The following is a 16,653-nucleotide window of genomic DNA, read 5'->3' on the forward strand; positions in this document are numbered from 1 at the left end:
GCGGTACTTCCACAATAATTTTTATAGAAGTAGTTGGTGAGTACTTCAAATTATATGCCCGTAGTTAAACTCCCTCTATAAAAATTGTTGCGTGAGTACCTTAGGATTCTGAAATATGGATTTTTGGATAGGGCAAATATTAGTTCCTAAGTGAAGTCTTGACCCGACTGCGGTAGGTTCCATAGTTTTGGAGCTATGGACCTTTGAAGTTCAATTTCTCATGTTTTTGGCAGCCTACAACTCCGAAAGGAAGCATTTGTGCACCCAAGTTGGTGTATACTTTCTGTCTTATCTTGGTGTCAGGAATCATCTCCCAAACGTTGTCGGTGTTGTTTTGAAACACCTTGTATATGGCACTATTAAAATAAATCACTGAAAAAGTACATTTTTCAATATAATTTTCAACATTTTTGTTATTACTAAAAGCCTGATAAAACGTTGAAACAAAATGTTTCCAATAAAACTACTACCTTGTTTTCTTAGCTTTAAAATCATATACGTATTGATAGGTTTGTACGAATGGTAACGGTGTCCAGAGTTCTTATCAAATGGCTGCAACTGGGAGTGAGTGATATGCCAAGCCGGCCAGCCGAGCACCGTCTTGAGTACTCAGACGTACTGTACACTCCAAAATGATTGTCGCATATCTATAACTGTCTTCTTGTAAGAATATAATTCAATAATGATTTTGCAGGGTACTTTTAATACTGATACTGTGTGTATAATCGGGAAATCTATATTTGTGGTAAATTTCATAGGAAAAGAATTATAAATACGAAAATTAGAGTGAGTAAAACAAAATGTTGCTAAACGGACAAGAAAGTTTTATTTTCGTTTTATTGTTCTTATTTACTGCTCTTTTGACACGAAATTTGCCACATACATGTCTTTGCCGATTATACACATAGTTACATTATTAGAAATAACAGGCGAATTCGTTATGAAATTATATTCCTACAACAACATATTTATAGACATGCAACAATAATTTTGGACATGAGTGTACATATTTATGGTCCAGCTGCCCTCACCCCGGCTTCGACACTATCTACCTTCATGATCAATTTCAATGAGAGATTTATGAATTTCGAATGTGCTAAGTGATTTTGTGCAGTGGATGTAAGAAGTACTTAATGAGTGTCTAATAGGTCTTCTCAATTTTTTTCTTATGGTTTTTGGTTTATGATTTGAAATGCAGGTATATATTAGTATGCCTTCATTATTCTGATTTTTTACCTTCATCGAGAATGTAACGTCTGGTTTACATGTACATTATAAATTCATTTTACCTTAAAAGAAAGAAAAGACAAACGTACGTTAAAAACTGCAAGGCAAACATTACAAGGTTTATTCACTACATACTAATCCACAGTCAATTTAAAAATAATATAAAATACGTTACGTAATATGTCTGGATAAAAACCCAAATGTCTCATTATTTATATATGAAACTTTTTATAACTTCTTGTGATTACAGAATATTTAATCATTTTCGATCTAAAAATATTAGTACTTTTTTTTTTCAACATCACTTACCGCAATTAATAATGCAAATAGAAAGTAATGCTTCTAATTTTAAACTTGAATTTCCGTATCATTTTGTTTAGTGAAACTTATTTCAGTATAATGTATTACATTGAAAAGAATGTAGTAATTTCATATTTTTCGAGGCTACCTAAACAGCATTAAAAGAAATGGATAATTTTGATTTCATTTGTGTAATTTGTGGAAATGGGCTTAACGAAGACATTGTAGTTTTAAAAATAGAGTACATTCTATTAGTAAAGCCAGTATATAAGGAAAAGACGATATGTATGTCAAGTTACAAGGAAAGACTATTATTGAAGTGCGTATCTCAAATGTTTCTGGGAGAAAAATGTACTGTGTCTGCCTATGTTCACAAAATTGTGAAACAATGGTTATTAAAAAGAGTTATGGACCCTGACGCCAAACGAAAGAGAATCGTTTCAACTGCGGGTTCTATAGAGAAGATATATAAGAAATAAATAAATAAATACATAAAAAAGCTATGCCTGCAATAACTACCCTGACTTGGATATACAGTAATTAAATCAGGTGGTAAAAATCTTACTCCAGAAAATCTTGACATTTTTACATTACAAATCACAAAAAAAGAAAATTTTAAGTGAATTCCAGGAAGATGCTGTTGTATATGCGTTAAGATCTAGATCGTTTCTGTCACCATACTCGTTTCTCTCTGCCTTGCTCTAAGCCTACATCGATTGTAAGGTTCAAAACACCTCATAAACATATTATCATAAATGGGAGTGTGGGCACCTTACTATGAAACCACACACACTACCTAACATCGATCATTAACGCAGGCTCTCCAGATATTCATTTAAATGGACTTCTCTAGCATGTTTTTGATAATACTAATGGAAATGTGCAAACTCTTAATGGCAAAGGGAATTTTCATGCTATGGGAGAGATTCAGTGAGTCATGCCAGTCACGTGTCAAAACTCATAACAGTCAAGAGAATTACCATTTGGCCTTTTATTAACACTACAATTATTCGGGAGTACTCATATTCAATGAACAAGAAAAATAACAGCCTTTCTTCAATGGAAATTGAACACATAAGTGAACTTCAACACGACCTAATCTTTACAATACCTATTTCTTCTCAACCTTATATGGCTTACTGGATTAAAGTCGCAGCCAGGATGGAATGGATTTACGACTAGCATAATGAGAAATTCGGAAGTGTGTGGAACCACATATATTACGGTTGTACTATTCATCAATCTTGACCCTAGTAATACGTCTATAATCTACACAGCATTGAATTTTGCAGTTGGTCAAAGCATAAAACAAAACCAGTTCTAATGGTTGATGGAGAATTTCTTAATGTGTTCCCTGATGTAAAGACTGCATTTACGAAAATGTTATTCAAAACTACAGTAACTACATTGTCAACACACACGGAAGAAATACTACTATAGTTTTCGACAGTTACCCTGAAAACTATCACTAAACAAGAACGAAATAAAAGATGGAGAGATAAGTCATCATATGACTTCTTTTAATTTTTATTTATTTTTAAACGAAAACACCAGATGCATGACTGCAAAGGAAGAAATTTTAGGGAATAAAAGGAACTAGAAGAATATCATATTTTTTTAGTTTCTTCAGAACTCCAAAGAAGTTGAACTGAAATACTAAGGGAAAAAGATGCTGAAAATGGTTATTGAAAAACTGAAAACAAAATCAAATGTAATGGTTGTTGGTACAGATATTGATTTGTTGGTATTGCTGGTAGCTCTTGCATCTGATAATCAATCTATTTTTGCAAACACAAAATTGGCATCACCACTAGTTTACAACAGCATTGCCAAATTAATTCATAAGCTAGATGATAAAAGGATTTTCTTGTTTGCTAATGCCATAACAGGTTGTGACACAACGTTGTGTTTCTTTGATCTTGGAAAAAAAAAAAAGAAGAAAAAAAAAAAAAAAGACGATACTGTCTTCAAAAGAACCTAATCAAAAACTTTGGTGTTTACCCATTAAGGTGATTCCCAAAAACTTCGAATTAACGGAGAACGACACTCCAATCTTAACGAAGCTCGCTATAACTCGACAAGTTTCAAACCAAGATGCGCAGATCGCTGCGGAGCACTTCGTATTCCACCACCCTCCCCACTACTCTTCCATCCACTGATCTGGCCTTGAAAATACCAGTGATACTAACTCAGCAAACTTATGCTACAACAAATATCACCTGCTAAATAAATGACAAATATTACCGTGTAGCGTTACAGTATCGACTCGTAATTCTCATATCAGTGGTCCATTTCATTTAATCCCGCTTTTGAAAATGCGTTCCGGTGATAGCTCTTAGTATTCCACGGTAGTATATTCGCGTATGTTCGTTATTAAGCTTTATGACGAAGAGAAACCGAAAGGCGAATGGCTTAATTTTCTGGATTCCACATTAAAGACTGAACTGACAGCCGAGCCTACTAGAACATTACGACACTGAACCAGGGGCGAAGACAGAACGGGGGGCGCATCTTTGTGAAAGGGAAATATTTCTGTCTTACTTCAATGAGACGAGTTGACAAAAGTATTTTTGTCAATATAAGACAACAAATAAGCTGCTATCAATCTATTGTTAGTACAAACTATGTCTGAAGTGTTATAATGTTTAACATTTTGCGCTCCCCATCCTTCTGAATAATAATGAATAATTATTCAACTTCCAAGGCCGAAGATACAACTTGTGCCAAAAAAAAAAAAAAAAAAAACTATAACAACTGATGACTAATAGAGAAAACTTTGTTCAACGATTTCTTTTATTTCAGCTAATTCCTCTTCCAGAAGTGCGGATCAAAATATTTGGCATAGTTACAATAAAAATATTTGATTTAATTATCACCCTAGTTATACGTTCAAGGCCCCAAAGGACATGTGGGCCCCCTATTGTATTTATGAATATACATTATTTGGCATAATTTGAATGCAATTTGTCTTAAAATCCTCATGTATATACCTTCTGCATCTGAATGCCCCCCTCCCCAACTTTACAGAGAAATCAGCGCCCTTGGGTCGAGCCTAAATGCTAAAACATATTTCTAACTCGAGTCGGGCCTCACATTATTAATTCACAGGCCCGGCCTGAGATGAAACCTACATTCACGCATCACATTCAGTACCGGCGTGTTGGCAAAGTAAGAATGAAATAGGTGTAACAGAAACTGTTGGAAAAGGGCCACGTCTTATTATTGCCCATGCAGGAGGGGAATTTGGGTTTGTTGATAATGCTCTATTAATGTTCAAATCTAAGTAAAAAAGTGGAGATTATCATGATGACATGAACAGTAGAAATTTTTCAAAATGGATCGATGAAAAACTACTTCCTAATCTTCCCGAAAACAGCGTTGTTGTCGTTGATAATGCCAGTTATCACAATGTTCAAATCAATAAAAGACTATCTATGTCTTCACTTAAAAGCGACATGATACAGTGGCTATCAACGACAGACAAACCTATAAACGAAACCGAAATTGAAGCAGAGAATAGAGTAAATACATTGTAGAGAATGAACAAAAGACAACTTTTCTTAAGAATTCAAACTGTACCTTATGTGAAACAATACGCGATTGCCAAGAAATTTATAAACGCGGGGCACACTATAATAAGACTTCCACCTTACCACGCAGACTTAAATCCTATTGAACTTGTGTGTGTGTGGAGGGGGGATGGAATCAGGAGCAAAGCAAGGCAATGCATTTCCGATTCACTTGATGCAAAGAAAGAATTACTGGGAAAGTTATTTAATGAATATTCACCACAGAAATGGGTAAAATGTTGTGAACACGTGAAAAAAATTGAAGACTCTTACTTTGAAAGAGACGGACTTATGGATGAGTGTGTAGATGAACTTGATACTAGATTTGGTGAAACCGATTCAGACTCAGATTCATCGGCCGATACAGACTCAGATGAGTGGGAGAGTGAAACTGAAGGAGAAATGGAAAACATTTAGAAGGTGATTTCTGTTCTCATTTATTTATTTATTTTTCATTAAGATTCATTGCGAACTTTTCCACCTTTTAATTCATATATTACGTTGGTAAGGAGTACCCCTAATCATACTTAATTCATTTAATATTCAAAGAGAAAATATTAAAATGCATTAAAAATTTAGTGCAGTCAATATACAGCATTTATACTCAAATGTCGTAGAAAATCTTCAGACCATTCCGCTCCCTCCAGATTGCAACACTGCAAAACATCATCGTCGCGGAGAAGGGAGTGGGGAAATGTAGGATTAGGTGTGCAACAACTAGGCTGCAGCGTTCTGTTTACAAACTTTTTTACTTATAGTTCATGTTTACTGAACTGACTTTAAAAAAATCTAAATTAAGAGCAAAATTTGACCTCGCAAAGCTTCGTTCGACATCTGAGGCTGTACATGAGCATTTATGTCGAGTATATTTACAAGTATAGGCTTGGCAAATTGGAGCTGGAAGATAGAACATGTAAAAGGAAAGGAAAGCTTTGACATAAATACCAAGCTCTAAATCCTTTGTATCTAGTGATGATCTTCACCTTGTTTCATGCAGCTGCAAATAATCTTGTGTCAACTGTTGTGGATGCAGGAAAGTAGGGCTAGATTATCCAGTCATGTATGAACACTGTAATGGAATTTCCTGCGTTAATTCTCCTGAATATGACGGTGTTATCGTCCTTGTTGATAACAAGCGTGAACAGTTGAATTGATTTTGAGTTTAACGTCTCTTTTCAGCAGCGAGGCTATATGAGACGGGACCTACTGATTAACGTGGAATCCGAACCACATGAGCTCCCGCCGGGAATCGAACCCGGGTCTCCCACGTGTACGCTAACCGCTTAGCCATGAAGGAGCTCAAGCGTGAACAGTGTAGCATTTTCGTTTTAACCAGATTGGACTGAGAGCTGAAGTGACTTATGAGTCAATAAATAAACATCGATTGTGTAAAATGTGTATATGTATATATTTAGCAATATTGTAGAAAGTAGAATATTTTATGTACATTCAGTATGTTTTGGATGTTGTAACCATACAGTTCAGCTCAGTCAATTTTTAAGAAGAAATTTTTAACTTTTCAAATGAACCTCGCATAAAAGCACTCAAGAATTTTTCTCTCAGCCAACAAACGAATGTTCATATATGTATGTACATTTTGTCTGCGACGGAGATCGCAAGAGTTCCTCTCTCCTTCCCATATAAGGAGCTAAAATTCAGCACAATGGACAATCGTCGTCTCAAAACATTCCTGTCTATGGGTTGTCATGGCTATTTTTAGCTCTTGACATCACCAAACTGCGTAGCAAACCGATTCTTTTGCCTAGCAACACGACGAGACGGAAAGAAAAGGTGTAGTAGTCTGACTTACGCTTACGGGGAAGCAACCACGTTGAGTATGGTGCGCATAACTGAAATGAAGAAATAACTTAAACAACATTGAATTTTGTCAAGTGTGAAACGTAATAAATTCAAAATGTAATAATATCGAACTAGTGCTATTGTTATGAAATTTTGAAATGTTTTAAAAAGTTTGTTTAGATGTGTGAATAAAATTGTTTTGGCGACATGGATCTGGAGAACGGCATACCATTCAATTCGCTACAAGGAGGATAAGAGGAGAGCAACCCGCAACCTACTGGATAACACCCCTGGATACCCAATACAGTCTCCCTTTCCAGTGTTAAAGTGAATAAAGAGTGTTAGTGAATTACGAAAATCTACCGAGTGACGAAATATAACGAATAATTCGTGTCAACCGCGACATCCGCGTCTTACGTATTAAATGGGCTTAAAATATTGGTTATATAAAGTGAAGTGCTACCGCTTATGTAATTTTTATTCATGAAGTTGAAGTGTTAATTAAAAGAAAAATCCAAAAGTTGAGTATCCTTTCAAAACAATAATCATAATCTAAATCTACATGTATTAATTTTAAGAATAATGTAATTTATTCTTTCCTTACAGCACGAGTGATTAGCGCCTATGCAACTTAATAATACGTGTATTAATAAATTGCATCAGCGCTAAATGTACAATTAGAATTTATTTTATGTCGGTTTTCTAAAACGTTCTGGTTCGAATTCTTAAGTTGTGTGTCCAGTGGCTATATGTCAGGCTAAAATGAATGATCCAAATTGTTATTACATATTTGAGGAGATATCTTAGTAGAAAAGGATCGAATCCCGGACTATGATAGATGTCCGACCCCACCTAGGGATCTGTAGGATCTATGTACTGCATTTAAAGTCTTTACTCTGGCAACGCACACATGAGGATCGAACCCAGTACTATCACAATAATAGGCGTACCGAACAAGATACGGACCCACGCAGGTCACAACAATGGCTCATCCCGAACAGGGACCAACGAGAATCGAACCCTGCATGTCACAATAATGGCGCCCGAACAGGGACCGAACCACGCATGTTACAAAAATGGCGCCCGAACAGGGACAGAACTCCTTCACCGTACATGTAAAAAGTAGTGATTTATGTGCAGAAACGTAAAGGTATAAAGTATCTGACTCGTATTTAGAAATTTTCTGTAATTGCGAAAAATGGATGAAAGTAATGTTAAGTTAGTGCTGGACGCACTTAAAGCCAACAAAGAGGAACTCATTGAACAAACTAATAAAGAAATGCAAAATTTACGTGAATCGTTAGAAAATAAAATAGAAAAAAGTAATATATCTTTAGAACACAAAATTGAAAGGGTTAGTGAACAAACTAATATGGTACGCGAATCATTAGAAAATAAAATAGCTGAAATAAATGAATCTTTGGAAGGAAAAATAGAAAAAGTTGTTGAAGAAACTAATAATGTACGTGAGTTTTTAGAAAACAAAATAGTGGAAGTTTCTGAAATAACAAAAAAGCACGTTAACGATAAACTCCAGGCACAAATAGAAGTTGCAAAGAAAGAAATTTGGGGTAAAGGTGAAGAAAAGGGGGTCCAAGCACTTGAAAAAATTGAATCAGTTGAAGCTCCAATTGAAAAGGCTAGTTGTGCAAATGTAGAACAAGGGTGCCAAAAGGTTGTAAATGAGTTAGTTTTTGTTAGCGCTTGCAATGGTAAAGGAACCTACACAAGTAAAAGGGTGAATTCCACTTGGAATTGAAAGGTAATAACTTCCACGGAAGCTAAATAATGACTGGCTAACGAGCAACAAGAAGCATGGAGAAATCTTCCTCGTAAGAATGACTACATGACCCCCCCCCCAAAATCCATCAATTTATAGTGTGGTTAAGTGTGATACCGAAATGGCGTGTGTTTAACACTAGTGCATAGCGTAATATAAAATTTAGCCGGCATTCGTAGTGCGTCATTTTCCTTAAAGAAAGGAAGAATAAAATTAAAAATATATAATAATTTCTTCGCATAAATTACACATTTATAAAGTTTTGGGCTCATGGTATTTTGGTACATGTTAAGTAAAAATCACTGACAAAACGTTGTAATGTCATTAATAAGTACTATACATAACCTGTGTTAACTGAATAAAATTTACATACAATTAATTTCTTTATGTACAATTACCTTTACAGCATTTCTGCACAATCACTACCCAAAAATGGTGGATGTTTTCGTCTAGTAACTTGTACTCATTCCGCTATCGCCAGCAGGCGCGGCAAGGACGGTGGGCGCTCGTAGTTGCAACCTCCATGAAACAGTATTTTGGTTCGAGTTCCAACTTGGGAGGTTTGCGCACTCTGTACTGTAGTATTATCATTTTTGTTGCGAATGCCTTTTTCATGCCAATGGCTAAAATCCACCACAGGTAAGCTGTATTGAACAGGAGTTGTTTCCAGCAGGGTTATTGGATTTGGTTATCCCAAATGGAATCAGGTAAGCATCAGACTCTTCCAGTCACAAAAGTGGTTAGCTCGAACAAGAATTAGACCCTGCAAGCCATAAGAACGGCTGCCCCGAACTGGAACCGAACCCAACACGATCCAATCGTGTTACAAAAATGGCGCCCGAACAGGGACCAACGAGAATCGAACCCTGCATGTCCTGTCCTGTCGAGCGCCTTTGTAACCATACAGTTCAGCTCAGTCAATTTTTAAGAAGAAATTTTTAACTTTTCAAATGAACCTCGCATAAAAGCACTCACAAGAATTTTTCTCTCAGCCAACAAACGAATGTTCATATATGTATGTACATTTTGTCTGCGACGGAGATCGCAAGAGTTCCTCTCTCCTTCCCATATAAGGAGCTAAAATTCAGCACAATGGACAATCGTCGTCTCAAAACATTCCTGTCTATGGGTTGTCATGGCTATTTTTAGCTCTTGACATCACCAAACTGCGTAGCAAACCGATTCTTTTGCCTAGCAACACGACGAGACGGAAAGAAAAGGTGCAGTAGTCTGACTTACGCTTACGGGGAACATCCACGTTGAGTATGGTGCGCATAACTGAAATGAAGAAATAACTTAAACAACATTGAATTTTGTCAAGTGTGAAACGTAATAAATTCAAAATGTAATAATATCGAACTAGTGCTATTGTTATGAAATTTTGAAATGTTTTAAAAAGTTTGTTTAGATGTGTGAATAAAATTGTTTTGGCGACATGGATCTGGAGAACGGCATACCATTCAATTCGCTACAAGGAGGATAAGAGGAGAGCAACCCGCAACCTACTGGATAACACCCCTGGATACCCAATACAGTCTCCCTTTCCAGTGTTAAAGTGAATAAAGAGTGTTAGTGAATTACGAAAATCTACCGAGTGACGAAATATAACGAATAATTCGTGTCAACCGCGACATCCGCGTCTTACGTATTAAATGGGCTTAAAATATTGGTTATATAAAGTGAAGTGCTACCGCTTATGTAATTTTTATTCATGAAGTTGAAGTGTTAATTAAAAGAAAAATCCAAAAGTTGAGTATCCTTTCAAAACAATAATCATAATCTAAATCTACATGTATTAATTTTAAGAATAATGTAATTTATTCTTTCCTTACAGCACGAGTGATTAGCGCCTATGCAACTTAATAATACGTGTATTAATAAATTGCATCAGCGCTAAATGTACAATTAGAATTTATTTTATGTCGGTTTTCTAAAACGTTCTGGTTCGAATTCTTAAGTTGTGTGTCCAGTGGCTATATGTCAGGCTAAAATGAATGATCCAAATTGTTATTACATATTTGAGGAGATATCTTAGTAGAAAAGGATCGAATCCCGGACTATGATAGATGTCCGACCCCACCTAGGGATCTGTAGGATCTATGTACTGCATTTAAAGTCTTTACTCTGGCAACGCACACATGAGGATCGAACCCAGTACTATCACAATAATAGGCGTACCGAACAAGATACGGACCCACGCAGGTCACAACAATGGCTTATCCCGAACAGGGACCAACGAGAATCGAACCCTGCATGTCACAATGTGTCCGCGATGGTGTTGCAATAGCGTGAAGGACATTATTTTGCACTGTTAAGCACCTACAGCTTGTTACCAGCGCAGTACATGGTAGGTCCATAAATGGTGAATAACGGAACGGTCCTGATTTAAATGTTACGAATATTCCCTCGAACCAAAACTGGCCTATTAACTCTTTTAGGATTTCCAATTTTTGAGTTAATTTAGGCTTTCACTCAAAGCGCCACTGCTTCCTTACTATCTATCGTAAGATCATGGTTCATATCTTGTTTTCTTCAGGATAGAGCATACTCTCCAACGGTATCACTCAGTTGTCCGTATTATACACCAAAAACGGGAAAAATTGGGAGAAACCGGAAGATTTTTCGAAAACAAAAATTATTCGAAATTTTTGTACCCCTCTGGCCCGGGTCTGGGTTCACGTAGGATCTGCTTTAATTAAAAAATAAAAAAAGTTATGTACATAATACGCGTGCAAAATTTCAATCTTGTATCTTGAAAACAAAGGGCGGAAAAATTATAAAAATTTACTGTGTCATTACTATTTGGCCTAGAGTCATTTTCTTCAGTATAACAAGCCCTTTTCAACGGTACCACTCACATGTTCGTATCATACAGGGTGTCCGAGAAGTCCTTCCCTGATTACAGAAATTGATAACTCAGGCTATAAAAGTTTTTGTTTGTGTTAGGTTTGTTCTGTTTTACCAAGTCTCATTTTTTTTTTTGTTTTAGGTTTGTAGTACGTAAGTAAGAGTCCCAAGAAGCCATGCCAACCAACCAGGAGAAGGCACAGTGTGTCCTGTGGTACCATGAGACACGATCACCAACCACGGTGCAGAGACAGTTCCAGACAACATTTGGGAGGACTCCACCTGATGTCAAGAGCATTAAAGCCTGGTATGAGAAGTTCAAGAACACAGGGTCGGTTGCTGACCTTCCGAGATCTGGTCGACCAAGAACCTCAGCAGACACGGCGGAGGCTGTGCGGCAGTCTTTTCTGAGAAGTCCTAAGAAATCGGTGCGCAGGGCCTCACGTGAATTACAGATGCCAAAAAGCTCTATCCATGACATTTTACACAAACGTTTATTGTTTCATGCTTACAAAGTGCAACTCGTTCAGGCCTTGTTGCCCGACGACGGTACACGTCTATATGACTTTGCGGTCGAAATACTATCACGTCTTGAGGACGATAATGGTTATCTCAGACGAATTGCCTTTTCCGACGAAGCGACATTCTTTGTCAGTGGAGTAGTGAATCGCCATAATGTACGCATTTGGGGTTCAGAACCCCCCAGGGAGGTCAGGGAGTTCACCAGAGGCAGTCCAAAGGTGAATGTTTGGTGCGCGTTATTGCACGATCGAATTATCGGGCCATTCTTCTTCGCTGAGGATACCATCACATCTGCAGTGTACCTGGATATGTTGCAGCTGTATGCTGTTCCTCAGCTGCTTCAGTATCGCCCCGATGTCGTTTTTCAGCAAGACGGTGCACCACTTCATTGGGGTTTGGACGTCCGTGCCTATCTCGATAGGACATTTCCTGGGCGATGCATTGGTCGTGATGGACCAACAACTTGGCCTCCACGCTCTCCTGACATAACCCCATTAGACTTCTTTTTATGGGGTTATGTCAAGGATGAGGTCTACCGAACACGTGTACCAGATCTTGAAACCCTGCAGCAACGAATAACCACAGTCGTTGCATCGATCCCTCCAGTGATGTTGGCTAATGTGTGGATGGAAATTGAATATCGCCTAGATGTGCTACGTGCTACCAAGGGTGCTCATGTGGAAGTGTACTGATGTGACCAAAACTTTTATAGTTTGTAAACAATTCAACACCAGTTTCATATTTCTATCTTATTTCTAGCCTGAGTTATCAATTTCTGTAATCAGGGAAGGACTTCTCGGACACCCTGTACATTTGAACCGAAAAAATCGTGAAAAACTGGGATTTTTTCTGAAAAAATCACCCCCTCGGAACATTTACGCCCCTCGGTCGGGCTCCGGTTTCAGGTAGGGATTTAAAAAAAATAAAAATGTAGAAATACCCAAAGGTACATACAATCTGTATGCAAAGTTTCAATCTGATATCTTGAAAAACTAAAGGTGTGAAAAATTTTTGAAATTTGACTTAAGAAAAAATTAAAAAGTCATGAACCGCCACCCCCACTTGGCGCCGCCAAGTTGGCCATCCGGGTTCCAAACCGCACCTGGGATGTTCTTTGGTCCATCTTTGACTTACTCAATAAAAGAAACCCGGCTTAAACACCTGCTATAGAACCTAAATAAGCTGTCCAAGACGATACTACGCCATGGTAACAAAAGTTACCAAAAATCCTAAAAGGTTTCATTAATAATATAAATAATAAGAAATAAAGAAATCAATAAAATATAGCAACCAAAAAAGGGTATATAACCGTTATAAATAAAATATTAACTTAAGTGAACATTATTAGTGTATGTATATATTTTACAGCTGAGAGTTCCATTTGTCGTATTTTCGTGGTATACTAGAAGGACAAGAATGTTGTTACTGGATTCGATTCGCCGAAATATCTCACTTGTATTGTCAAACAAAATTGACAAATATTTTATTTCTCCTTGTAATTATTCTAAATATTCCAACAAAACTTGTTACAAGCATTATATATAGACACTAGCATTTTTAAAGGTAAATTATAATCAGGTTCCTGTAGCCGGAATCGCTACAGGGGTCGCCAAATTAAAAAATCTTGGAGGGAAATTAACGTGATGTTAGTAAGTGTTCTGGAGCTATCAGCCAGGTGAAGATATTGATGTCCGACGTTTCCAATGCAGACATTGCATTCATCTTCAGGGATTGTGATGAAGAGACCGGAGATGCGGGCACGTATATATGGTGACTACTGAGGGGCGGAGCTATGAATGGGGGCCCTGTGACTGGCTGAGGGAAATGCTGACTCATGATTGGTTGTTGTTGTAGCTACGAGAAATGATTTTATTAAAGTGCTTTTCTGTTCCTAAAAAGAGCCGACCAGATAGGGTTGAGTTGAAACCCATTGTCTCTACTGAAACTGTTCCTTTCACATGAGATGACTATAGCTTCCTTTATTATTCTGTCCCAAAAATTGCTGCACTTGGCTACTATGGTGGTATTTGTAAACTTAATTCTGGTAATGAATAAATAATCTTTTACCCGATTTGTTCCAACTATATTACACAAGTTACGAACGAGTTGAGTTGATGTTGAGTTTAACGTCCCGTTCAGCAGCGAGGCTATATGAGACATGGACCTACTGATTAACGTGGAATCCGAACCACATGAGCTCCCGCCGGGAATCGAACCCGGGCCTCCCACGCCAAAGGCGCGTATGCTAACCGCTTAGCCACGGAGGAGCTCCAAGTTACGAACGAATATTCGAACAAAATTGAAGTTCACTTTGAATTTAAATAACTAAACATCTAAATGACATACCGATGGACCTCTCACATACATACAAACACACAAAAAATCTAGATATCAATATATTATATAGTGAAACACTATGCAACAAAAATAATTTCTTTCACATTGAAATGTCTATTACATGCGAATTTTCAAGAGCAACGTCAATATTGACTAATACAATCAAAGTGTTAGAAACTAGTTTACGTACCTTGTACCTCAGCCACGGTTAGAACACAGAACATAGAGGGGTGTTCTGGATCGACTCCCTCCATCTTCATTCCAACTTTGAAACTATTCTTGCTATACGGAAACGGATCCTTGAAAAGCTTCTGAGGAGCTGCTTTCGCTTTACAATGTTCCAAATATTTCGTCCAAGAAAAGCCGTTCTTGCCCGTTAACCACGAAAATTTAACCTACAACAATAATAATGATTATTACTAAAAGAAACCATACTTTCTATTGTTTCTAACATAACCAAAGCTTGCCTTATCACCATCTAGCTCTTCTGTGGTCAAATTTAATAATTTCATTAACACCTACTGATATTTAAATGCAACTTAAATCTGAGCATAATCAATAAAATACGTACGCTTATGTCACTTAGAACACTGTGACTTCTCTAATCACATTTAAAATATTCTTTCATCTCCCGCATGATGATGATGTTCAGTGATTCAGGAACTAAAATGGCAGCATTCAAGGGTTAAACAAAAATTGGGGGATCACGGTGGATCAGTGGTAGAAGGCTCATCTCAGGTCCGAGGGGTGTGTTTCGATCCCACGCCATCTAAAATTTTTAGAGACGAATTACACCAAATCACAGTGTTTGAATCAGCTGGGAGATTGCATTCCGCATATGCTCACCAACACACTATCCAAATTCTTCTCTAAATTAACAGCGGAAATTTCTGAATGTTTCCTCGAGTTCCTGGACAATACCGATGCTTTAATTTTGCATACAAATTGTAGCACTGTGCAGTTCCCAACACTCGTCGTTTCATTGTGATCAATTACTTTTAGGAGGGGGGCATGGTGGAATGTGAAAGTGGGAGGAAACAGGAGTGCCCCGAGAAAACCCACAGACACAATGTTGTCCACCACAAACATACTTGGCCAGGTATCGAACCAGGAACTCCACGCACCAGAGGTAAGCGCTCTACCACTGAGCCCCCGTATGATGAAACTGATACAAAAGAATACGATAATCAAGCTCTCTTTTATTATGACAATAGCAAAATTATACAGGGTGTCTACTAAAATCCAAAAATGAAATTTCGTGACTTTTTCTTTACCAAATCATAAAATTTCCTAATATTTTCAAGAGCGAATTTGGGTGCGAATTAGGCCGAATTTTCATCCATGCGATAGAAATGTACTTTGCTTGCGATTTGATAGCGTCTAAAGCTGATCATAGACATGTTTTGTGGTGAACTTTGACGTTTTATAGAACAAAATTTTCCAATCTGTACTTACATTTGAACAGTTTAAAAAAGTGACCCAAAAGCTAAATTTCGTGACTTTCATGACCATTTTCTGATTTCGTGACATTCGTGACTTTCGTGACCGATAGACACCCTGTTATAGTATCGAGTATGGTCAACGAATTATAGTCCAATATTGTGGTATATTTGTTTAATACTAATATTGTTCAAGGATAAGACATACATCAATCGAGTGGAACAGAATTACATGCTTGAAGGGAAATTCTCGTGAGTAGTTTTTAAGAAAATCGAGAAAAACTAATTTATGGCGTTATAAAGTATGTCGCTCGTTGCTAATACGAGGAGTGATCAGAAAGTAAGGTTACAAAACCTGCAGTGAAACCTGCATATATTATTTTATACAACCAATACAGCCAACAGATAGTACATACATTAGGTTATTTTTCGACAAAAGTCTCCATATCGGTTGCGGCACTTGTCGCATCGTGGGATGAGTTTGAAAATTCTCTCCTGTCCTCGTGTGTTTAGCCACGTGTTTCACCTCCTCGTTTGAAGCGACACCACAGTCTCCTAGGTGCTCTTCCAAGTGCGGGAACAGGTGAAAGTCGCTTGGAGCGAGGGCCGGGCTGTAGAGAGCAGGGGCATTTCTGGCGGGGGACGAGGGGGACGCGTCCCCCACCCAATATTTTGAATTACAAAATATTCAATATTTTATTCTAATTTAATTTATTTACTAAACACAGAATACCATATAAATAACTATATTTATTTTGAATGTAATAATTATAACAGAGTTCTTGATATACCTTAAGGGGTCCGTGACCAGAGTGACTACTAAAATTCCAAA

The 16,653-nt window shown here is 37.3% G+C and overlaps 1 protein-coding gene across 4 annotated transcripts in view; it reads right to left on the minus strand.

The window, feature by feature from the left end:
- Positions 1-16,653, minus strand: part of l(3)mbt (lethal (3) malignant brain tumor) — a 99,742-nt gene that overhangs the window by 22,022 nt on the left and 61,067 nt on the right. For all 4 annotated transcript variants that reach the window (XM_081745312.1, XM_081745314.1, XM_081745311.1 and 1 more), the window contains exon 8: positions 14,573-14,777. In XM_081745312.1, the coding sequence (XP_081601438.1) occupies positions 14,573-14,777 (205 nt within the window). The remainder of the gene's footprint in view (positions 1-14,572; positions 14,778-16,653) is intronic.

The sequence above is a fragment of the Thermobia domestica genome, chromosome 18 (genome assembly GCF_964235325.1).
Source record: "Thermobia domestica chromosome 18, izTheDome1.hap1.1, whole genome shotgun sequence".
Lineage (NCBI taxonomy): Eukaryota > Metazoa > Arthropoda > Insecta > Zygentoma > Lepismatidae > Thermobia > Thermobia domestica.